At 32.1% G+C, this 26,821-nt stretch overlaps 1 protein-coding gene across 1 annotated transcript in view; it reads right to left on the reverse strand.

Moving 5' to 3' along the window:
• The window catches only part of LOC106067654 (small subunit processome component 20 homolog), a 144,990-nt gene that overhangs the window by 18,718 nt on the left and 99,451 nt on the right, over positions 1 to 26,821 (reverse strand). The window contains exons 48-56 of the mRNA XM_056031514.1: positions 26,057 to 26,173; positions 17,227 to 17,397; positions 12,909 to 13,040; positions 11,075 to 11,185; positions 10,330 to 10,479; positions 9,687 to 9,806; positions 9,467 to 9,529; positions 7,261 to 7,389; positions 4,667 to 4,808 (exon numbers count right to left, since the gene is read on the reverse strand). Of these exons, the coding sequence (XP_055887489.1) occupies positions 4,667 to 4,808; positions 7,261 to 7,389; positions 9,467 to 9,529; positions 9,687 to 9,806; positions 10,330 to 10,479; positions 11,075 to 11,185; positions 12,909 to 13,040; positions 17,227 to 17,397; positions 26,057 to 26,173 (1,135 nt within the window). The remainder of the gene's footprint in view (positions 1 to 4,666; positions 4,809 to 7,260; positions 7,390 to 9,466; positions 9,530 to 9,686; positions 9,807 to 10,329; positions 10,480 to 11,074; positions 11,186 to 12,908; positions 13,041 to 17,226; positions 17,398 to 26,056; positions 26,174 to 26,821) is intronic.

Genomic DNA, 26,821 nt, shown 5'->3' on the forward strand with positions numbered 1-26,821 from the left:
ATATAGTAGAAATAGATTCTAAGATAATCAGAATTTACTCTAGGCAGTCTAGATCTAGCGTCTTGATTTTAGACTAGATTTAAGTCTAGTATACTATATAATGACATGGGAGCAGATGAAGAAAGCTGCTCAGAACCGAGTTCGGTGGAGAGGTGTGGTTGCGCCCTATGCTCCCCTGAGAGTGCACAGGATTAAAGAAGAAGATACTGTATAAACCTATATATACGCTGCTTTCGTGGACCTCACCAAGGCTTTTGCCACCATCAATGATTTATGGAGGATTTTGGCCAGGCTCGGATGCCCAACTACGCTCCTATCCATTCTCAAGCAGTTTCATTTGGGACAAAAAGGCCAGATTAGACACAATAGTGACCTGTCGATCATTTCCCAATAGAAAATGGTGTGATGCAGGGCTCTGTACTTGCTCCTACTCTATTCGCTATCTTCTTAGGCGTAATGCTGGGTCAAATGAGGCAGCAATTGCACAAAGGCATCTACATCACGTTTCGATCGGACAGCAATCTTCGACGTCTACTATCCCATACAAAAACAAAAGAAATGGTCATAACAGAGCTTCTCTATGCCATGATTGCGCCCTGCTAGCCCACAATGAACATGATCTCCAGATCGCGGTCAACTAATTCGCATCTTTTGTGTTTATCTATAAACCTCGGGAAAACAAAAGTCATGTTCCAGAAGTGACACAAAAAACCTACTCAGCCCCAAAGATCACTGTAAATGGACGTCCCCTTAACGTGGTTGACCACTTCACATATCTAGGAAGCATAGTATCGAATGACACTTCGCTTTCAAGGAAGTTGGTAACCGTCTGGCAATGGCCAGTAGTGCTTTTGGACACCTCCAGGAGTGAGTTGGCTGAATAGATCGCTCCGCCTTAATACAAAAAAAGGTCCTACCATGAAGTGGTTCTTTCAACCTTTCTATATGGATTTGAGACATGGGTATTATACAGAAAACAACTAAGACTATTTGAATGCTTTCACCAAAGATGCTTGAACTACATCATAGACATATGGTGGCAAGACAGCACTACAAACAGCGATGTCGTTGCAAACGCCCTTATGGACAATATAGACTAGTATAGAGGGACTTCTTATGGTCTGACAGTTACACTGGGCAGGGCATGTATCCCGTATGAAGGACGAACATATGCCAAAAGCAGTCTTTTTTGGTGAGCTAAAAGGTGGTCGACGTAACAGAGGTGCCCCACAGAAACGCTTTAAAGACCAGCTTAGGAACTTGCCATAGCAGACATAGAAGAGAGTACCTGGTTGCATGTGGAATCAGAACGAGACAAAGAGCTGTAGGTCACTCACAAAGGCTGCGGGATGCACATTTGAGATGCAGACAGCAAAAAGAAAATCTTAATCGACCATAGGTGGACAATGGTTATGCTTGCCCTGATTGTGGGAAAATATGGAGGTCACAGCTGGGGCTGCGTATCCACGGGAAATATTGCATTCCTTATGAATCTTCAGGCTTGATGACAAGCCTTATTATTATTATATTGGTATATTAGGTCTTGGCGTTGAAAAGTAGATCTATAAGTAGAAGTATATTCAATAATGTACTAGACTAGTGACTAGGAGAAATATCAGACCCAGGAAACTACAGACCAGTATCACTTACCAGCATCACATGTAAAATCCTAGAACACATAATATGTGGCAACATCATAAACCACTTAGACAAACCTAATGTTCTTGCTCCATACCAACATGGCTTTAGGAAACATAGATCATGTGAAACACAACTAATAGGACTAATTGATGAATTTTCAAAAGGTTTATATGACAGTGAGCAAATAAATGCTATCTTACTAGATTTTTCCAAAGCTTTTGATAAAGTTCACCACCATAGTTTGCTTAAAAAATTAAAATATTTTGGCATTGATGGTCCATTGCATCAGTGGATTAAAGATTTTCTGATAGGGAGAGACTAAACTGTAATAATAAATGGTTCTAAATCAACACCAATAACTGTAAACTCAGGCATACCTCAAGGAACAGTCTTAGGTCCACTACTATTTTTAATTTACATAAACGATTTACCGAATGGCATTAGTTCAGGAACAAAAGTCAGATTATTCGCAGACGATTGCATAATATATAGAACAATAAAAACAACAGAAAATACAGAAATTTTATAAAGAGAATTAGATGAATTACAGAAATGGGAATCAAATTGGAGCATGTCTTTTCACCCAGAAAAATGTCAGTTATTAAGAGTAACAAAAAAGCTAAAACAAATTAATTCCACTTTTCTTATTCATGGTAAACCAGTAACACAGACTAAAAACGCAAAATACCTAGGTGTTATAATAAATGAAAAACTGTAATGGAATCCCCATATTGATGAAACTATAAAAAATCAAACAAAGCATTAGGGTTTATTAAAAGAAATTTCTATAAATCAAATAAAAACTAAAATGTTATTTAACCTTGGTTAGGCCAATAATAGAATATGCATCCTTTGTTTGGGACCCCTCAACTCAAGAAAACATTAAGAAACTGGAATAGACACAAAATAGAGCAGTGAGATTCATAACAAATGAATATTCACATTTGACTAGCCTAAAGTTAGAAAGCCTTCAGGAAAGAAGACGCAAAAGTAAAGTAGCAATTATACATAAAACACTGAACCATAATCTTCAAATACAAAAACAAAATACTCAGAAAGACACAAAGGCACATTCCTCATCCCATATGCTAGGACAAATTTGTACAAATACTCCTTCTTCCCTAGTGGTATTAGAGCATGGAATGGGTTGCCTGAGCTAGCCAGGAAAACCAGTGACTTGGCAGAATTTAAGTCATTGGTTTATATGCATGACAATGCATGACACTTTTTTGAAGTAACATCTGTATTATATAAGATAAGATAAGATAGTGACAATCTAGTCTCAAGATAGAATCTAGATTTCTAAACTAGATTCGATCTGAAATGTAGATCTAAATATAGAGTCTACTTAATGATAATGTCATTGATTATGATTGATTCCGAAGATTAATGATGAGAGCAGTGTTTACTATTTATTTGAATGTTTCACGAATCACATGTGCCCATGTGGTGATATGACTACGCCTATGGTATAAGCAGAACCGTGAATGGCGTGAACTATATAGGCAAACCTACTGCGACTTGACGGCTTTTGTAAGTTTGTCTGCTGTGCTGTACGAGATGCCAAAAAATATGTAGATTCTAAAATTCTAGAACTATAGATCTATTCCACTTAATTTATTAACATAAATCTATTAGTCTCATGTATAATATGTAGCTCTAGATCTACTATATAACAAACGCATTCATACAGATTTTAATATATAGATTTAATTTTACTAATAAAGAGACGTAATTTAGATCTATATGGTGTTAGCGAATAGCGTTACACAAAAAAACTAGCCTGGGTTTTTCTAAAATCTGATACTTGGTCTGTAAAAGTAAAACAGCAAATGCCTAAATAAATAGAAAATAGAGAGCAAATACCTATATTTATTGGAGTATATATAGGTCTGTGGTTTTATATTATATAGCATTCTTCTATAGAGAAATGACTTTTGTAATTTCTTTTACTGAAAATTAGGGCTATTCGCATCTGACACATAAATAATTTTTGTGTGTAGCTACAAAGCCCATTGATAGTGTCCATTTTTTTTTATTTGACAGAGAAAGAAAAATTAAAGTAGGAATTTAAAACTTTATTTTGAAATATTGAGGGCCCCAGGAATTCATTCTAGCATGACAAAGATATCAGAATGGTTCTTATGTATGCTTTTTTATGTTCTAGAGATGTAAATTATTATTAAACAGAGATGGAAACAGGCTTTGCGAAAATTTCAGGAATTTTTTACAAATGGGTTTGTGAATCAATGTGTCATGAGGACCCAAATAAAGTAGTTCCTAAATATTTTTTTAAATATGTAAAAATTAATTATATTATTTTCTTTAATTAAAAAAATGCTACAAACAAAATGCATGCAAGGCACTATTATTTGTATGTTTAACAGGAGAACTTAAACAATTTTTTACTTTGCATTTGGCATCTAAATTTATATCAGGCCCAGGCAGTCTGAACATTCAGTGATAGATGAAAGCTTTAACTGGAATTGTGATAACTGAATGAACAACAAGAAAAAGAGAAACGTGTCCCCAGAACTATGTGTCTTTCCTGTGACAATTCGAACCATAAAAGAACAAAATGCTTCTTTTGAAAAACCACATGTTTAAAATGTGGCAAACAAGGTCATATAGAAAAATTCAAAAAGCATGCAAAAGAGAAGGGAAGTTACACAATATTCAAGAAGATATAGATGAAGAAATATTCAGTTTGTCAACAAACACAAATAAAATGTGCATTAAAATTAATATTAACAGCATCAACAAAAAAATGGAGATAGAGATACTGGCAATCACTATTGACCATAAAAGATTTCAGATCCATCTATAAAACATACAACATGCAGCCATCCAAAGTCTAGACCAGTACTAGATCATTCTATTAGATCAGATCAAGATTATTAATATTCAAGAATTGTAGTAAATCTAGATCTGGATGCTGATATCTTTTCTAGACTAATTCAAAGCACTAGATATAAATCTAATAAATGTATATTTTGCATGTCTATACCATGTAATATGAACTTACCCCAAATCAGGTTAATTTCTTTTGTATATTTGGCATTTCTAATAATACCAAGTTCTCTAAATATTTTCATTGTTGTGTTCAGTACAGCCAGTAGACAGATATCTTTTTTTGCTGTTTCCTGACTCTTGTCATCTTCATTTTCCTAGAATATAATACACATTTTAATCTTTTAAAATTCCTGTTAATTGCTAATTAAAATGCACAACTATGAATTAAATTGCCTCTGTAAAACTACAGCCTACAATGTATAGTGTTTTGCAAAAGAAAAGGTTAAATTATGTTCAATGATTGAAAGAAATGACAAATTTAGCAACACACATACTAAAATTCAGAGTGTGTTATCCTAGGTTTTGCTTAAACGTCAATAATTATTTGTTTATAATGAGAAAATGTTATATTTGGAGTAGCATTAAAGGGGAATGTTTGTCCTTTTTATATAACACAAATGAATATTTATAAAACCGAAATTAAATTCAATTTAGAATTAAGAAAATTAAAAATGAAAACTTAGAGACTGTGGATAAGCCTCTTTGGCTCTAAATCTACATAATATTTTAAGATTCAAATTGAAATAAAAGTATTTTTATGATGTTTATATTTTCACTAAATGTTAAATATATGACACTTTTAAAACACATAAAATGGAAATAAATTATCACTACTATCAGAAAAAATGAAAACAAACTGACTGACTGAGAACAAGTCAACTAGCCCTAGAAAATATATTATCATCCAAATTAATTAAGATTATTTTTTAATGATATTTATTCATATTTGCACAAAACTTTTACATAATTTATTTAAAACACATAAAACGATTGTTTTGAGCTCTTATCCTATGTCACTACCATCCAGATCATCAATTTAAAGAAAATAGGACATCTTCTTTGGTAAAAACAACATTGAAAAAGGAACAAATCAGTCATGTAATTAAATTTGTAATAGACCTAGACTAACAATAATAAATCTGTGCAATAAGAAATATTTATAGTAATTGTTTCTGTTTAGCGCAATTACATGCTTTTAGCTTTATCAATAGGCTATGATTCTATCACTTGTCTGGACCAGTTGGAAAGGAGTGAAGGAAAAAGAAAAGGTGTCTGGGTGGTCTAATTTTAAATTTATTTATATAAAAAAAAAAGTGAATGACCTGAATTTGAACTCGTGGGCTAAAAACTTCTTTGGCTTCTTAAGCCAACATGGTATCCACTCTGCTAGTGAAGAGTGAATAAACATGGAAGATTGTTTCTATTTCATTTTTATGTTCATTAATCCTCAGACGACCTATAAAAGGGGCTAATTCAGTTTATATCACCACTTTAGTCAAGTAAAATTTCATTCCCTTGTTTGAGATACCAAATTAAATAATTAATTACCAATAGTTAATTAACTAATTGGTTAATTTTTTTTTATTGATTCTTATGTTGTCAGGTAAAAGAAATAATTGTGCAAAATTTCAGCTTGATCCAATATTAGGTGTGGGAGAAATAATGTGTACAAACTTTTTATCAGACAGACAGATAGACAAACAGTGTGAGTTGGTATAAGATTTGAAATAAACAAAATTATAAAAGCATCAACTATAATATCATCAATTTGACTTAAATCTATTGGTTAAAATCAACGATGGTATTGTAGATTAAGAGAGAAAGAGTTATTTGGAAAAATGATAAAAATCATTTAATAAATTGTCAAGTAATTTTTTTGTAAAATGGGAATGATAAGTTCTTTCAAAAACTTTAATTTACTAGCAAATACTTAGCCTACTGTAGTTATTGGATATTATTTTGAAAAAATCCTTACAAAAATACCAAAAACAATAAGAATGGTTCTGCAAAAGTTTGTTATCAATGGCTAACAGCGTATAACAAGTTGCATAAATTTATTTTTTTTCTGCACAGAAAGTTTGGCAGATAGAAACTAAGTCTGCAAAGTTCCAGACTAAGCTGCAAGGATATAAAGGTGCATTTTGTCACAAGATTAGGGTCAGGTAAGATCAGAAGACATGAATGCAAATCTTGCTGCTTACATACCAAACAGTTTGCTTAAAAAGTAGCATTAAACTATGTTTAAAGCGTAATAGTTAAACACTGACATAATCCAGTGCAGATATCTATAGATATAGTTGTATAACCACTACTCATTCATAAACTCCAGCAGCTACTTTCCTAAATAGAAAGGATTACTGGATAGGTAGCTCTTGTTATCCCAAAATGTAAAAATGCTACGTCAGCTTTGAAAGTAAGCTCTAAATTTTTGGCACCCTGCTCACACAAAAAAAATCTAAACGATGGCTTTTTTCAAACAATCTTCTTTACTAAAATTGATACAAGTTTAGATATTATGTCTTAAAATTTAAATTTGCAATAAGCTGTTATGTAGCTCCAAACTTGAAAAAAAAAAAATTTCATTATTTTGTATCACTCATGTCACACTTTGAGTACTTATATTATTATTTTTCCAAAATAGATACAAAAAAAAAAAGGGACAAGTAGCTGAAATTGGAAATCTAATTATTAAAAAAAAGACCTGATATTCAAATAAACTGTTAGATCAAACATCTATTAATTAAATTCCAGAGAATAAAAACAAACTTTGTATTGACTAGGGTCCATATGAAGCTGAAGTAATGGCACTACTTCATCCAAGTGAAATTCAAATTTGCCTCCTTCAACTTCAACAAACATTCCACACACTTGGTAACCCATAGATCTGACACACAACTGTGGATAAACAATGTTGTATTAGTGACTTGGTAGTCCAAAAATGTGACACAATACAAGTGATTTCAAATGAATATATTATTCTACAACATATATTTAAAATGATAAAATAATTGAATTTATAACTAAATATTAATGTAAAATTACTTTGAACTACACTATACCCAACATTACCTGATAAGTGGGTCCAAAAGGAATGTAATACATTATTTTTGGTATAGTAAAACAAGGCTTAATTATATTGACCTTACAGAGATGTTGTGATGAATATTAGAGCCAGACATTGTCATAGTAACACCCTAACATATATTGGTCCAACAGAAATAGTGTAGTAAAACATAACTAGCCAGAAATACTTCAAGGTTATGGGACTTTAAAGGAATAGTATGGTACAAGTTAGAACTAGCTACAGTAATGTTATATTCTTAAAAATAAAAAAAAGGAGCTTGCTCTCATTGTTATCTATATAATTCTCTTCGTCGCTCAAGGGATTGGACGAGAAGGAGTAAAGGAAAGATCACTCTCTTTTTTCTGCAGATAGTCACCCCACGAAAAAACAAGAAAGGGGGGAGGGGGGGGGGGAGAACAAGTTTTCTCAAAATAGCAGGGCCAGACGTGGTGACCAAGAAAGATCACTCTTTTTTTTATTTCTACCTCACATAAAAAAAATGCTTTTTTATTTATCGCGCATAGGATTGGTGTTTTCCATCCCCCTTCTGCCTGCAGGAGGTTTGGACTAGGAAGTAAACTATCGTCAACTCTGAAGGAACATTCGAAACAAGTAAAACATTTTACAAACACTAAATAGCAGCGCCGGACTTAACCATTGTGATCAAGAAGTCATGGAACAAGTAATCTACTATGTATATTTACAGGTCACTAAAAAGCAGGGCCGGACTTAACAATTGTGGGGCCCTATATGAAACGGATTTCGCTGGGCCAAGTTTGGGTATGGAAGCGGATAATAAGTGAAATTTAAGAGTTTGTATTAGAAAATAAATTCGTCTATGTATTTTATTCATTCTTTACTACGTACAGAATTACTTTACGAGCCTTGCGTGTAGCAAAGTCATACAGTATATCATAATAATTCGGTTTCCTACATAGATCACGCTCAATAACAAGAATTACCAAATGTTTCAATCAATCTTTGAGAATTGTTGACCTCAAGTAATTCTTCATTAGTTTGAGGTGCGAGAAGCTTCTTTCACCAGATTACACAATTACGGCTAATGCATAATGCCATTTTTATTTATCGCGGGTAGCATTGGCGTTTTCCATATTGAATGACACCCCAAAATGACAATTTTTGTATATATATTTCCGTATATTTTAAGGATTTTTTTAGTATATTTTGCAATTTCTGGAGATTTCCAACAGCTCCTGGTAAATTGACAGGAGGGCACGGGAAATCTGTTTTAAGTTATAAAATGGTTTAATTTAATAATTTATACACCTTGAATTAGCGCGGGTTCTATGAAAGTGCAGGTTCTATGAAAGTGCGGGGCCCACTGCGGTCACATAGGTTGCAGTGGCCTAAGGCCGCCCCCTAAAAAAATAGTGGCGTATGCTACGCCGCCGGTCGACTAGTTTAATATATTTTCCATTGAGTAGCAACCAAGCTAGGATTTTGCTAACAATCAATGGAATGGATATTTTGCAGTGTTTCTCTGAATGTTTTTTTACATATGGGGTATTTTCTTTTTCTTTTGATAGAGTTTATTTAGTTTGGCACTCAGCTAAAGTAGCTATCACTTGACTAACTGGGAAAAACTAGCTCATAATTATCAATATGGCATGGAGTCATTGGTGCTGATGTCTTATGCTACAAGGCAAAGAGGATAACCAACAACAAATTTAAAAAAAAAGTGAAGAAAATAAAGGCATAAGTAGGTCCAACCTATCAATGACATTAATGCGGTCTTAATGAATTCTATTCCAAACTATATAATCCTTTTTTTTTTAATCATTATGGATTTCTTTAAAAAAAAATTAAAAGTACAATATCTCCACTGTTTCATCCCATAATATTTGTTAAATAGGATGGAAAATAAAAACAAGTTTAAAGTCTGCTTACATTTTTGGTTTTGATCCATTTGATAACTTCAATGAACATTGCCTTTCTACATTTCAATTCCACCTGATAAAAAATAAAATAATAATAAAAAAACAAATAATAATAATAATAAAAAAAACATAAACAACTGTAGTGCAAGTGTGCCAAAAACAAAAATTTGACTTTTTGGTTTGTAACAGTGTTACTTATGATATTTTATTTTTCTACTTTTTCAACTCACCTTCCCAATTAAATATTTGAGGACCACCATGGCAAGTTTTCTGCATTTCAAAGAGCTGTCATTGTAAGAAGTAATGGAAAGTGCAGAAAAGAACTTAGGCCAGTGGTTGTGTAAGGTTTTCTGAAAAGTATTTATGAAGTGATTAATATGCATAAATTAGTTTCATGAAGAAAAGGTTTCTAATATAAATTCAATAAACCCATGAGATAATAGCAACAGAGATTTTAATTCTGGTAAGAAAGATGCAGTGGAGTATTTACAATACTGAGAATATTAGGTCTGTCAAGGTACCAAAATATGTATGTAGCTTTGTTAGGCCAAAGTTTATAAACAATTGCATGGGTCACTAGGAAGAAAAAATTTAAAGAAAGTTCAAAGGAAGGGTCAAGAATAAAGTTAAAAGTAAAGTTCCCCTTTCAGACCTTTAGATCTATGGGGCAGATGATGTAAAGGTTATCCGTTGTACAGATTCATTCTGGTCTATGTCAATGAATAATTTAGCAAAGTTTCAGCTTGATCCGAGAATGGGTGTTAGAGAAATTGCATGTTTAAACTTTTTACTTGACAGACAGACATACAGACAGAATGAGTTGATGAAAGTTTTGTAAAAAGAAAAAAGTATTCTGTGTAAAGAGAAACATACTATGGGGAAAGCTGAAAACATGGACATGATCATCTCTAGTGCTGACTCTCTTCCTTCTTCCAGATCATAGTTTAAGTGGTCAAGGAAAAAGTAAATGTGCTTGGTCATCATTTTCCCATGTGGGTAATTCATTAAATAATGCAGAATAACCTGTAATAAAGAATAAAACATATATAATAAAGCAGAAATGCACACAGTTTAAATAAAAACAAAACAAATGGATGATGCATTAATAAGGGGTGCACTGGATAGTACTTTTTGATATTCAGCCGGAGCCGGATACCTAAGTGTCTTGTAAATAGCTTGTGTTGCTGAACATTTTAGGAAACTGTTAAATAACATACCTATATTGGTTGGTATTAAATTTTTTCCTTTAATATACCTTATTGTTTTAAACTGTGTTACTGATTGATTTATTCAAGCTTAACAGTATTTATAAACCAATAGGCCTATCACAAATTAATCTGTGTAACTGTAGAAACTCAATTCTATTGCTATGATTCTCCTCTTGAGATCTGAAGGGTCAGCATCCAAGATTTGAAAGCATATAAAAATGTGGATGTGACCAGGGAGCACATCAGTCTGATTTTAGTGTCATGGTAACATTTACTAATTGACTAATATTCCCTTTACATTTAAAAAAAAGGCTTTAATAACTCCTCTTCTTTCCCCAGACAAACAAAAATAAATATTGCCATTGTGATAGAATTGCTGATATCATAAGGCAACACTTTAATTCATTTACCTGTCTAGCCTGTAGTCTGACATTGGCAGCACTGGCTGTGATGGACATTTCAAATACTTTTCTCATGACTTCATGAAGTTGAGGAATGTCCAACTTCCTGGATAAAATGGCCTACGGATAAAACAACAAACATATTCAAACTGTGAAGAAAATATGAACTATTAGCAAGCCCTGAGGAAGACTTGAACCACTGACCCCTCAATAACCTTGGTTAATGCTGCTATTATTATTTGTTACATGTCATGTTTATTCATATTTTTTTCAGCACTAAAAGCTGCAAGTCCATTTATGTATTTATATGATAATATAATATACTTTGATTCAATTGTTTACAACATAAATATTAAATTTTTATAATTTTGAACATAATCTTCAGAATTTATTTAATTTTAACCATGAGTGTAGTCAGGATTTTTAATTTACATAACGTATTTTCATTAAAACATATGTAGTTTTTTTTTCCCAGAAATATCTTGTAGATAATTTTTAAGTCTTTTGTACACTAGAATAGGTTCTTTCTGGAGTTAGTGGAATGGTAGTAGATTCCTCTCCCTTGCCAGCTAGTGGATGGATGTGGAAAAGCACTGTAACACCCCTCAGCAAGGTCAAGGGAAAAGCAAGGCACCAAGTGTTCTTATGTATTTTGTAATTCAGAAATGCATTTTTAGAGGTGTCTACAGAGAAATATTGTAATAAACCATGAGAAGGCATTTCTGCAGCACACAATGCAGCACTATTGGCCCATCTCACCCCTTCTTAGTTTTACTTTATTTGAATTGAGCTTAATATGCTTTAACATATCCCTAACTGGCAGGAGGGGTGGGGGTAAGGGAAAGTAAACAAATTTTGTTATCACTGGCTTCAGCCTAAAAAGGAGATTTCACATTGCTAAAGTATAACATTTTTTAACATTTAAAATTATTATCATCAATATTATTAAGTTAATTAATATTGAAGCATGAGAAGGGTAAAGGCTTCCATAACAATTCCTGACCAGGGCCTACACTCACTAAAACCTGATATTTCTGTGAACAAATAACTAAAAAGTAAATACAATAAAGTTAAAAATGTAGTATGGTGACTCTAGTTTGCTTTAGTTTATATCAGGCTGTTGCTTGAATACTTAATGGCTGTACCCATTATGTTAACATTATTTAACTAGTATTGGCATGTTTATTACATACTTTGGAAAAATTTGTAAAAGAACATTTGGTAATAATAATAATTTCCTCAAATGCACATAATTACTAATCATCAATGCCTAATTTATATCTCTACCTTTGGAGTGATTGTGAAAAAATACTTAGAATCTTCTAATCAAACAAACAGGTGATAAATCTAACAGCTCAGACATGTTCTCAAAATGAGGATATGATCATTGACCAAGACTTGTGTCTTTATATGAAAAGAATCCTTGTAATCATAACAAATGTCCATAAGGATCAATAAAGCAATCTTAGTATTAGATTGGTAAGAGACTAAAAGCTATAAAAAAGAGAAGGAGTGTATATGAAATAAGGTGAAGATAAATGGGGAAAGAAATGTAGATGGGTTTCTAGAGACAGGACAGAATGAAAGTGTTGAGTGTTGATGCCAATGACATGAGAATAAAGCTTTTAATTCATTAGCTAAATGCCTTTAATAAATAATTTGTTCCTCAACCCTCAGGTTTAGTGCATTCATAGAAAATTAAAAAAAAAAAAAAAAAAAAACTAGCTATAAACTCTCCTAATAAGAATATATAGAGAGTATATGGATATTTACCATTTCAAGACAATAATATGTATTAAAAAATATAAAATGAAACACCAATGTGGTTTTAGTTTTCACTTACTTTGATTAAATTAAATGCTGTGCTTTGCCTAGAATAATTATACAAGTCTTCTTCACAATAGGTAAGTAGCACCTGAAGTTGGTCTTTAGTCACCTGATAGTAGTCTACATCTCGTACCAAACATGTCACAGCCTGTCATATGAAACATAGCAATCATGCATTATTAACATTTAAAAAATTTAAATATTACAAATTTATATTTAAAAATGTCCAATCTTTTAATTTCAGAATTTATAAATCATGGTAAACAATCATTTATGGTGCCCCCAACAGTCCAACAGACAAAGGGACAGTGAAAGAATTTTATTAGAAAATGTATTCCTCTTAATAATGTCATGCATGATTTTTAATGCAGATTGACTATATGAGGTAATTAATATTTGAAATGATATTTGAAATGTGGGGAAAAACAATTATGAAGTATTCATGCAAGATTTTATATTTGGGTTGAGTTTGAAATATGTAACAATATATTAAGGTGTCCAAAAAAGATGTATACACACTTTAAAGTATAGCTATCCAATTTAAATAAAAACAGTACCCTTAGACAGGTTTTTTCAAGGCCTTTAACATTTTTCCTGTTGGTTAAAAAATAAGAGTAATACTCTTAATGGCAAACATCACTTCACCAAATAATCATACTAGTGGTTGTGATTGTTTTATATCTTATTTGTTTATTCATAAAATGGGGTGTATGTCGACTAATAAAATTTTTTTTTTAAACGCGTATTTTATAGAAAATGGACAAGCTTTACAATAGTAGGCTACCAATAACTAATTAAAATTGTTTTTATATAGTTAAATTTAAAAAATCCAAAACAAGTTTGAATTGCTTTACGATAAAGACATATACTTATTTAGTTAATGTCACCAGTGTGAAAAGCTTATCAATTTATCTTTTAGTTTAAATTTTATTTAAAAAACAAGCATTGACATGCTTCCCATTTTAAAATTGAACAAGACACATAAAATAGTGATTTCACCTGTGTGCCTAGTCTGCTAGCGAAAAAGTTCCTTAGCAACACACGACTTGTTATAGAAAAATGCTTTTTATTAAATTAAAATCTCTACATTAATGAAATGCTAATGTGTAACAAATTTGTAAGTATTTTTTGTTGTTAAGGAGTCACGTCTTCAAATGTGAACCCAATTTAAAAAAAAAACAATCTATTAATTAAAAGTTATTGAAACAAATTAGAGAGGAAGATTTACAGTTCATTGAAAACTTATTTTTCAACATGTTTAATAAATAATTGTAAGTGTAATAAATGTATGGACAGTTTGTCACATTTCAGCTATATCTAGACTCAGATCAGAAATTTAAATATCTAGAAAGATATACATGTGTAGGCTTTATAGTCTCTAGTTGCAATAAAAGATCATATTTTCTTTTATCAATAATGAAGTAACTCAATAGTTATTATGGTGTTGACACAGATGGGGGTAGTGGTATGTGTAGTCAGGTGACGCAAATTGCCACAGGCCAGCGCTAGACGAATGGTCAACTGTGACGAGCCAAGACGGTCAACTGCAACAACTAGCGAAGTTTGAGGAAACATCTAGAGTGAATACTACTTAGGCCAGGCACATAGGATGTGGTCATGTGATTAACGAGAAGGGTCGAGCGACATTCCTTTGGTTTCTGGTAGGCCAGCGGGGGACCCTTTATAAAGAGTGAAGGTATCACAGTCAGCTGTGTGGTTCTGTACGGTGCATAAAGACGGTTCAGTGTGGACTACTGTCAAGTACAGTCTAGACACCTTACTAGTACAAGACATGCATCTTGATCTTGATCTGCCATTGAGTGCAACACAAGGAGTCCAGTGTATGAAGTCATTCCTTAAGAGTTGAACCCAGTGCAAGTCCGGAATGAGGCGGAGAGGCCAGTGCAAGAGCTGATATGATGGTACGATTGTTCATGTAGAAATATTTGCACAATCTGTATTACATGTTGCCAATTGTACAGTATTGTAAGTAAGTGTTACATTATTTTGGAGCCCAGAGTTGTCAAGTTCTTTTAGTTGGTGGTGTCGTGTGGTGCAGTTTGCAGAGAGCCTGAATAGTGAGAAACATTACAATATTTAGACTACTGATCTTGCCCAGAGTCATATACCCGTCTAAATTAGGATGGGGTTTAAAAGTGCAATCTAAGTAAAACATTCCCTAAGCAAAGGCCCCATATTTTTGTAAAAATGTTTGAAATATAGAAATAGCCTACTATCCATGAATATGAAGTTAAAAACAACATTCTAATCCATTTTTAATTTAATAAGAATTAAAATGTATTATTATTTAATCTTTGGTGTGTTTTGTGGACATGTAGTTAATTGGAGACTAATAGAGAGGTTTTGACTGATGTTGCGAATTTTGAACTGAGTAAAGAGTTTCATGTAAACTTGATATTTTGAAAGACATTAAACAATTTTTACTAATTATTAAAACCTTACATGTTAGTATTTTCAAGTAATAAATACAACAATGATAATCTTGCGACCTAATTATTATATTATCTTTCAAAACAAAAGTTACAGCTGCATAAATTATTTTAAAAACATTTTTTACATCTAAAATTGTGGAAAGAAAAAGTTGACTAAGCTGGATATGTTGAAAAGTAAAATCAAAATGAAATCTTTAATTGTGAAGAACGTATACAAAGTAGGTAACTATAAAAGACTCTCAAATTTTGATCAACATGTCATTGAGATACTTCCTCTGATACAAGATTATAAATACAATTGCTTTTCTATATTTGTTAGGCCAACTTTATGGCTGAGATTGTAATAACAGAACATACACTTTTAGTATATTAATATTTTTATACTAAATTTCTTTAGATATACTTTGAAGGAGCTACTTTTGGTTACTAATCTATGAATTTTAGAAAAACAAATTTCAAACTTTATGCTATATTTCAAGTTCATGCTACACTATCAGTGTAAATTTTCTACTTTCCATGTTTGATGACAAATATATGTGAGAGATGTTTCTATGATATAATTCAGTAGCCTGAGGAATTACAGCTTATATTTTATACTTTTATGCAGACTTCTTTAGTTAGACAGTGAATGTGTCATAAATAATTGTTTAAGAGAGTTTATTAAATCAGCTAGTAGAGCTCTAAGATTCAAAAGAAATAATTAAATAGCATTGAGATAAATGGCTTTGTAGGTAATTAGGCAGTAGGCCCGCACTAATTCTAGGTGTAAATTATTAGATTAAACCATTATAACTTATAACAGAGTCCCCGAAGCCTCCTGTTTTTCCAGGAGCTCCTGGAAATCTGAAATTATTAAAATCTCCTGAAAACCCATAAAAGTCTCCTAAAAAATAGACAAAATTGTCATCTTTAAGGCATATTCTACCAAATACTGCCAAAACTCTGGTAGAAATTTTAGCTTATCTGTCCACTAATGAAAGATACACTGCTTTCCTTATATGTACAAAAAATATTGAAATTTTTTTTTATTAATAATAAATTATTATTGTAGATCTATATATACCCCACATTTGACCCCACATTTGACATATTACATGCATGTAGCTTTTATAGTTTTTTTTTTGTAACAAACATTTGGGAATGTACATTTTTAAAAAATACTGTACGCTAAAAATGATAAAATACATCATTCAGCACAAGTAAATAGAACATTACTTGACAACTTTGAAAAAGAATTGTGTGTGTTCTCTGTGTGTACATTTATGGGTTGTTTATTTTTAGTAAGTTTAATTTCTCTGAGTTTCTCTTTAAATGTAAAAGGCCCAAAAACAAATGTAGGAAAAAAAAAAGTTTTAAAAATTGTATAACTTTCTTAATATTTGAGCTATACGCATAAATTTGGTATTCTCTGTCTTAGAATCGTGAGTTCTATTCTAATGAATAAAACAATATGTTACCTGACCATGTTGAAAAATCGCTTTTATGGTCCCTACTTTAAGTAATTGAAAGTGAGGTTTTTATTAGTATCTATTTATTTTTTACTATGTAAAATAAATTTATAAATATTAATAAACACTTGGTTTTAAAGAAAGTATGCATATATTTTTGGGGGAAATATTGTAAACCAGTGTTGGTCTATCGTCCTCTTCCACTAAGGCTCTAGTTATTGCAGATTCCTGTTAAGATATAATTTGCATTTTTAATTTAAAAATAAATCATACTGATGCTAAAATAGGATTTTTAATAATACATTTTTTTAAATGATTCATACAAGACAAATAGACTTATACCATAAGTTGGGAAGATGTGAATTACACTACAGCTATATTTTCTTTCTTTAAAATAAATGTGCAAGTCAAGTCAATGAAACCTAGAACTTACCTTAAAGCACACACTTATCAGTTCTTGATTGCCTCCCTTAGCAGTAGCAGCACCAGCATAACTCTGAAGTACTGCAAACATCCCCTGTGCCACCTGTTGTATGTTGGATCTCAATGATGGGAGTGGAAAATTCAAGAGCCAAGAAAAACACCTCATGGCACTGGCTGTGGTCTATAGAGGAGTTAAGGAAGAGATCAAATGGAAATATGGTTTAATTAGAATGTGTTTTTATTCTGAGTTATTACAATAGTTATACAATCTTCCTTAATTTTCTGATCCAAGGAAAATGCTTTAATAATAGTAATATAATGTCTTTTGAGTTCACAAATTAAGGAAGAATGAAGTATTTTACAACCTACATGTTTTTTCAACTAGCTAAATTTGTCCACTTAGAATCTATTTAGTTTTCTTTTTTCCTGTGTGGGTCTCAAATGTGTGTCCAATGACCTATGTAAGCTTTCTCGAGCTGTCTCTTACATGCTGACAGAGAAGGGAAAAAACCTACAGATGGGTTCTCAGAGACAAGCTGGACGACAACTAGTGTGAAGTGACATCTTTTTCATCTCATCAATACATTGACAATTTTTTAAAACGAACCTCACAACAGCCATTGAAATAAATACATCTCTATCAAAAAATTGTGTATTGGAAAATCCAGCTGCTGACATGAATCTTGGAAATATGGCTAGCATAAGTTAACTACTATTGCAGGAGTAAGTGACAAAGACAAGCAATGTCTGAACTTAAAAACAAACAGTGGTGTAAAGATCTCAAGCTGTTATACAAAATATGGGACCACCCATTCTAAATAATAAGATAAAAAAACAACAACAACTAGTTAAACAACACATTAGATCTATTCCTAACTAACATACCTGAAGTAGTGTTATGGAATATCCTGACCATGACATTGTTAAAATACAGTCAAATAATAGAGCAGTAATCAATATAAAACCCAAAAGAAAAATCTTACTCTGAAACAAATGCAACCTAACACAATAACACTAAGCTGCATTTTTAACTTTCAATAAACATTCTTATAAGAAAAAGACATTGACCAACCAGTTGAAGACCTCTGGAATTTCATCAAAAGCCATCTTAAAAACATTATTGAAAATAATACCAACTACAACAAAATAAATAAATGCTGCTTTAATGATAAATTTAAACAACTTTTCAAACAGAAGAAAACCTATATAGAAAAGTTAAAGAAAGTAATTCAGAAAGAGTTTATAAAAAGTATATTAAAATTAAACACCTAACCCAAAACGTATGCAGACAGCTACAGAGTGGATACATAAACAATGTGATACCTAAGGATAACAATAAAAACCTATGGTCATACATTAAATGAAAACAATAGGAGAAGCAACATTAAAAGGAGAAGATAACTTACCACATAATGATAATTAATTATTTAAATTAAATATTTAATTAAATAGCCCTATCAACATAATTGTGGTATACAGCTAAAATCTAATGAAGTTCTAGAAATGTAATTTGTTAGTTTGCTAGGGAAAAGCATTCTGCTTAAAAATGCCAAATAGAACATTAGCAATGAGGTGGAATAAACATTTCCCCAGCCAACCTAAAAAAAATTTTTTTCAAGAATTTTTGTCATTAATTATAATAAGACATTCAAAAACAACTTCATAAACAGATGTAATTGATATTGTTTATAGAGTGAACAGCACAATAGCATAAAGATACATTAAAGATTTCCCTAAAAGGATGAGGATGAAACACTCATATATCTAGAAAAATGATCTTAAGACTTTCAAAATCTGTATTTTATTATTATAATCTTTGAGTGCTGAGGTTTCTGCTTGAAACAAAGAGAAAATAACCAACTGCAAGACCAAACCCCCCCCCCCAAAAAAAGTTTCAAATTATCCAATCTAACAATGACCGAACTGAAAATGACTGATCGAGATGAATATCTGAAATGTGGAGAAATAAAAAGAAAGGTGCAAAGGTTAATATTGACAGAAAACACAACTTCATAATATTCAGAGATGCCTACATGCCAAAATGGAAATGTGTATTCCCAGACCTGGATATATGCATTTTGAGGGGCAAATGTGTATTTTCCTATATCTATTATATAAAGTAGAAAGTAGGGCGTATGTATGTATATATGTATGTATGTATGTATATATATATGTATGTATGTATGTATGTATGTATGTGTGTGTGTGTATATATGTGTGTGTGTGTGTGTGTGTGTGTGTGTGTGTGTGTGTGTGTGTGTGTGTGTGTGTGTGTGTGTGTGTGTGTGTGTGTGTGTGTGTGTGTGTGTGTGTGTGTGTGTGTGTGTGTGTGTGTGTGTGTGTGTGTGTGTGTGTGTGTGTGTGTGTGTGTGTGTGTGTGTGTGTGTGTGTGTGTGTGTGTGTGTGTGTGTGTGTGTGTGTGTGTGTGTGTGTGTGTGTGTGTGTGTGTGTGTGTGTGTGTGTGTGTGTGTGTGTGTGTGTGTGTGTGTGTGTGTGTGTGTGTGTGTGTGTGTGTGTGTGTGTGTGTGTGTGTGTGTGTGTGTGTGTGTGTGTGTGTGTGTGTGTGTGTGTGTGTGTGTGTGTGTGTGTGTGTGTGTGTGTGTGTGTGTGTGTGTGTGTGTGTGTGTGTGTGTGTGTGTGTGTGTGTGTGTGTGTGTGTGTGTGTGTGTGTGTGTGTGTGTGTGTGTGTGTGTGTGTGTGTGTGAGAGATATATGAATAGAAATCAAAACCGTTTGACCAATCTTGATGAAACTTGGCAGAAATGTTTCTTAGGTGCTTAACTTAGACCGTAGTGTATGTATTGTAGCCCTAAAACTAACTTAAGACCCTCAAAAAAAAACAAAAAAACTGACCAACTCTATGAAAGTATAGTATCTTATAAATCTAGACCATGCTGTGTCTAAATGATGAAAGATGGAGAGGTCATGCATGCACAGAGATGCTAGATCTAAATTAGATTGATTTGTTGATTTGAGGCACATCGGCACAATTTAGGCCATGTCGTGCCTGCAGTCCCTTAAGGACTACTCTCTCTCTAAACAACAAGGGCCAGATTCTATACAGTCATATAATTAAAATTAAGGTCTATTCACAGTTAAAATAGTAAAGGTAGTAAAAATTTAAATATTTGGTAAAAATCTAATGTAAATAGTGCATGTTCACAAATTCAGAAATCAGATCTTCGTAGATAGCCCCATTTCCCGAATAAAGCCCAGTACCTTCCCAGGGTCGACATTATTAAATAGTGTTTTTAGATTAGTGGCTCTAAAATGTTTCGCCCTGACATCCTGGTATCTGGGGCAATCAACAAGGATATGCTCCACGGTGAGGCGAGAGTCACAGTACTCGCAAAGTGGGGGCTCCTCTCTCTTCAGTACAAAAGAGTGCGTGATGTAGGTGTGGCCAATCCTAAGTCTGGACATGGTTGTGCAGATCTAAATTAGCTCTCATTTAAGAAAACATAATTTTGTAATTTTACACATGAACATACAAATAAGTGTCTATTCATTTCATTATTTAATGAAAATTAAACTTCAAATTTGAGTTTACAAAACATTTTTTACATAAAATCATTCGCTCTAAATGTGAGACTAGCTTTAGCCGCATTGACACACTTTTGCATAACTCGCGCCCACGTAGTGATACAAATTAACGTCAGAGGTCATAATATAACGCATTATAAAGGCATATTATTAAAAAAATAAACTAGTTACATAATACAATTTACTTTCCATTGTGTTTTTTAAAGTATTTTACCCTACAACTACTGATTAGGTTTAATTTTAAGTCTTTACTTTTAATTGACTTTTTTCTTTCAGATTGATTTATGCGCATTAGACCTGATAACATAGCTACACATATACATTAGACGTGTTCACAACATGTCATTCATCAAGGCGCGGTATCTGGGTCAATATTACAGTCTACAGTATCTAGGGAAACACAACATATTCTTTTACTATAATTGGCTCAAAGTTTTTATTTATTAACTAGACTACTGTCGCATTCAAATTGTTTAGATTCTAGATCTACATGAAATTAAACTAACAAAGTTATATAAACAATTACATTCACGCGTTCTATTTTATTATAAAATATATTTTATCGCTATTTTGATAGCTCCATTAATACTATTTTTTAATTCACGCATTCACTTTCTTATAGCATTATTATTTCGTTTAATTGTTTCCAAAAAACTCTCAGTGACTATATCGACAGTGATGCGCAAATTAAGACCCGCGGGCAAATTATGTCTAGTATATATATAAAGAAATATACCCAGAAAAGACTAAAATCATTCAAGCATATAATATACACAAAACACAACAATCCTAAAAATTAACATAGCATACTGGATCAGAAGAAATGTTCGGAAAATTCCCATCACTGCATACAGATAATAAAACAATCAGAACATTTGTCAAAATATTTACACCTTCACTATTTGTCATATATTTTTCTAAAATATGTTAGAATGTTGCCGTTGTTGTCACTTGGCAATGATTTTATGCTCATAATGCCTCATGTTTATTCATGGTTCAAAAATAGCACCAACAGAAAATTCATTCAAAAGAATGGGAGTTTTTTTGTTAGAAGGGAAATAAGACTTCAACCAAATGTAATGGTTTGCTTGGCTGGATCAGTGACATTTAATTATATAAAAGTAGTTGTGTTTATAGGCTATTTCATGACTAAGCATGCAGACACTGGAAATATTTTATCAAATTATGAAAGAATTTAGATTCCCTCTTTAAGAACATTCTTTTCAGAGTCAACAATGAATGCTTTGGCATCCAATACAATCACTAAGAACAAACGTTTTAAAGATTTTTGTTCAGACAGATAATCTTAATTAGTCATTGAATTTATTTCTAATATAGAAGCTGGGCTATTAGGTCTGCTGAATAGATAAACTCTCTAGCAGTTGTAAGATAAAGCTAGTTATTCTGGGTTCTTATGCTTGAAGTTGTTTTAGAAAACAGATGTGTTGAAGGAAGGCACAAGGAATCAAGAATTGAATTTATTTCTGGATAAGAAAAAGCTTATTTTTTTGCAAACACACTCAGCCTTGAATGTCTCTGATTCAGTGGGAAGCATGGTCGAGAGGCCAAGTGTGCTTGAACTTGGCTTGGCTTGGCTACCTAGAAGTTGGCTCGAGGTTTGACACCCGACTCGGGCAGAGTTGTGTTTACTGAGCGCCTAAAGGCAGCATGGAAAACCAACTCCTAGATACCCCCCCCCCCCCACTGGTCCACAAATAAGATTGGACCAAAGCGCTCTGAGCATGCTATAAGCATGAAAGTAGTGCTATATAAAAGCTATAAATATTTCATTCTATGAATTTAACCGTTCATAAGTAATGAAATCTAGATCTAGCTAAGTGACTAATAACAGTAGCTTTAGATCTGCCACAGAAGATACTTTCTGGAATGTTAGTGTCAGGGCACATCAGTTTATTTCCCTTTGTCATGTTAAGAGAGAGAGATTAAGCTCAACCACGATTTCTGAAAATAACTCTGCCATTCTCATTTCATATAAATAGAACTCTCTCCTAAATTTTCTGGTTTCCAGAAAATCGAATCTAGATCTAAAAATAAAGTTAGAACAGCCAATTTTAACCCTTTTTTTAAATTTTAGAATAATAAAGGATAAGAAAGATTAATAAATATCTTATAAGATGACAGGAATTGCTGCTTTTGAGTAGATTTTGAAAAGGTACCTCGATAAAAATTTCAAAATGATCACAATGCAATGGAACCTACTTAGTTAGATAGAGCTTGAGAAATGCTTTCCAATGATATTAATTTTATTTTGCTGAGTTAATTGGGAGGGAAGTTATTACATTTTTAGTGGTCAAAAATTAGCCTTCTTTAGCCTTTGTAAAGCAAAAAAAAAAATCTGTGACAGAAACAACTGACAGTTAAACTTTAATTAACTGCATTATAAAAAGTTTTAATAATATGGAGTTGAAACTTCACACTCTTTTTCAATAATCTGTATTCTGTTAAAATAAATTTTTTAAATAAGACTCGGCAATAAAATCTTTAAAAAGTGAATATATAAAAAAGCATTCAACAAAAAATAAAAATGTATGTGATTTTGCCATCATATGAGCCCAAAAATCACAAATAAAACAAATCAGAGATCTGTAATGTGTTTTATTTTGTTTAATTATAATTATACTGTATTTAAATACCTATTTATATGCATCAGATAGATAATTTTTATAAATTGTAAATGAAAATAGCACTGTGCAGAAAAATATTTGACAAAATTTAATGACTATAATTTTCATAAACTTCATAAAAAAACAGTTTAAACCTTTTTGTAGAGCACTGGCAATTAATCATTTTAAAATGCCTGAATTTAAATGCTTTAAAAAATATTTTATAAATGAACATTTTTTTGCATCGGACAATAAAATAAAAATGAAACCTTGCGATTTTTTTAGAAGTTATTAAAAAGATTTTTACTTTAATTATTGCGCAGTAATAGCTCATCATTTTAAAAATATAATCTACTCATTTATTAACTATTAATTTACATGTATACTAATAGAAAAACAACACACGAAGAAAATATAATTAATTAATAGTTCAAAGAGCTAAAAATATGAAAAAAAAGATTAAATATTTAATATTATTATTTAAAAAATGTTTATTTTTAGTTTAAAATTTGCACATTACAAAGTCATTATAATAAATACACATTTCCTCTCCATAATCTAGCCTTTAAACGTTATAAAAGTTAATCTAAATGAAAAATTTCTATGTGTGCTTCTAAAAATAGGACAGGATCTAGACAGAAAATGACCATTTCCAGTAAATCACTGTGTTGGTTGTTACTAAAAATAGATTTTAACAATCAACTTTGAAAATTAATATCTCAAGAGTGCGCCAAGTTCAAACTTAGAACATAGATATAGATTAACAGGCTAAATTAAATAGAATTAGTGTGATTGTTGTATTTATAAACACTTTTATTTTATTAAAAAAAAAATTAACCTTTCTTTGTCTTTGTTATTTTTAATATCAAATATCTTTAAAGTGCGTTGACAGAATTTAATAAAATTTGAAATAAACACATTTCATATGATAAATTATTATAGCAAACAGCATTGTTGTATCTTTAATAGGAAAAAAGTGTCAACATTCACATAAACTTTTGTTAAGAAAAATTTAACAGATTGACTTCAAAAGCAAATAAAAATCATGTCTGATATCTTATGTTTACAAAAAGTAATCACAATTAGTCCTGAAATCAAATACAATGTTCTAAAACTTTGATGGAAATGACCACCCCTAAAAAAAAGGGTAAAACGTGCTGACAAAGCCATTTCAGCCATTTTTTGGGAGATAAAAAAAATGGATCTAGGTCAGTTTATCGAAGTACCTAATTTAGATCTAAATGATATATGGTTACAGACCTACTCAGGGGAGGGGCGGCTAGTCTACATCTATAATTCGATCTACTTTGATCCAGACTAGTTCTAGATCTAAATCTAACACACACATGGTCAGATCTAGACTAGTCTAAATCTAGATCTATTTAGATCATAATATAATTCTATCTAAATCTCGATTTACTTAGATTATTATTGATGCTTTACATCGTAAAACACAATAGTAGATAAAATATCTAGATCTAGAATTAGATCTAGTCTAGATTCTATAAAAGTCCAATGAATTAGAACTAAATAATCAATTTATTCCAAATAATCGGAAGACTTATAAACTGACACATTGAAAAGAATGCTTTAGAGCAATATCTAGTAGATCTAGATCTAAATATTTTAAATCTTTGCATGTTAGCACGAGAAAACAAAAATTGTAGATCTATCTCATGGTAGGACTAGCCATTTTCAGGCATGCACTTTTATAAATGATAAGCAACAACTTGTTGGTTTTTAAAGTTTTGCTTTTGCATGGGAAATGTTTATTTTTAGATGATAAACCGTACTCGTATATTTCCGTGTCCATTTGCGTACAACATACGCAAGATGCGTACTTGTAGGCAACTCTGAATATTGTATATTAATAACAATTCTGGCTCTCTGCAAACTGCACCACACAATACCATCAACTCAAAGAAAATAACAGTTTAATGTCCAATAAATAACAGCCAATATTATACAATTGGCAACATGTACAAATATTTCTCCAGAATCAATAGTACCACCGCATCATCTCTTGCGCTGGCCACTCCATCTTATCCCACACTTGCACTAGGTTTAACTGTTCAGCACGGAAAACTTACTCCCAGATACCCCCCCCCCCCACTGGTCCATAAATGAGATTGGACAATAGCTATAAGCATGAAGGTAGCGCTATATAAAAGCCATAATTTTACTTGACAGTACTCCACACCGAACCATGGTAATACGTTATACAGAACCAGACTGAACCAAGTTGTCTGTAGTGAACCATGCTGTAGTGAGCCATTTGGCAGTGACACCTCTGCTCTTTATATAGGGCATTCCAGAAACCAATGGAACATCGCTGGATCATTCTGGTTGATAAGATGACCGGGCTGAGTATTACTCACTTTAGATTTTTCTTAAAACTTCGCCAGTCATCGCAGTTGACATTCTCGGCTTGTCACCGCTGACCGCTCATCTAGCGCTGGCATGTGCCGATTTGCATTGGCTGACAACAAATACACCACTACCCCATTTGTCTCACCACCAGGTATATAACAATATAAATAGGACAGATAAATGTATCAGAAATGTGATTATTATTTTAAAAATAATTAAGAAAAGACCTATATTTGAAAAATATGATTATTTGGTGACTAATATTGCATATACAATTACTTATGGTGTTCACATATCTATTACCTTAGCATGTGTGTCTGACAATGCATCCTTGACAGCAGGAAGGAGAGGATCCAACATTTGAAGGTGAGAAATCTCAGTTGGGAGTAGCATTGATTTCTTGAGACAAACATTTAATAACTGAAATATAAAAAAAAAAAGATACATATATTTCTGACACATATGCTTAGAGATGCATCCATGCAAAAAAATAAAGTTCAATGAAGTCTGTTGTGACTTTCTAATGCACTGTGGGAAGATGTTTCAAGGTCACTGGACATCAGTGCAATATTTGTTTTTTGGTGTTTGTTATAAAAAGAGCAGCAACATTTTCCACTAGTCGACTGGCGGCATAGCATATGCTGTTATTTTGCAGGGCCGGCCTTACCTAAGGTCAACAATTCTCAAAGACAGATTGAAACATTAAGTAATTCTTGCTATTGAGCGTGATCTATGTAGGAAACAGAATTATTAAGATATGACTGTATGACTTTGCTACACGCAAGGCTCGTAAAGTAATTCTGTACATAGTAAAGAATGAATAAAATGAATAGACAAATTTATTTTCTAATACAAACTCTTAAATTTCACTTATTATCCGCTTTCCTAACCAAACTTGGCCCCACGAAATCTGTTTCGCATAGGGCCCCACAATGATTAAGTCCGGTCCTGCTATTTCGTGACGGGTGAATATACATAGTAGATTAGTTGTTCTCTTTCTATGACTTCTTGGTCACAATGGTTAAGTCCGGCGCTGCTATTTAGTGTTTGTAAAATGTTTGTAAAACG

This window comes from Biomphalaria glabrata, chromosome 6 (genome assembly GCF_947242115.1).
Source record: "Biomphalaria glabrata chromosome 6, xgBioGlab47.1, whole genome shotgun sequence".
Taxonomy (NCBI): Eukaryota; Metazoa; Mollusca; class Gastropoda; family Planorbidae; genus Biomphalaria; species Biomphalaria glabrata.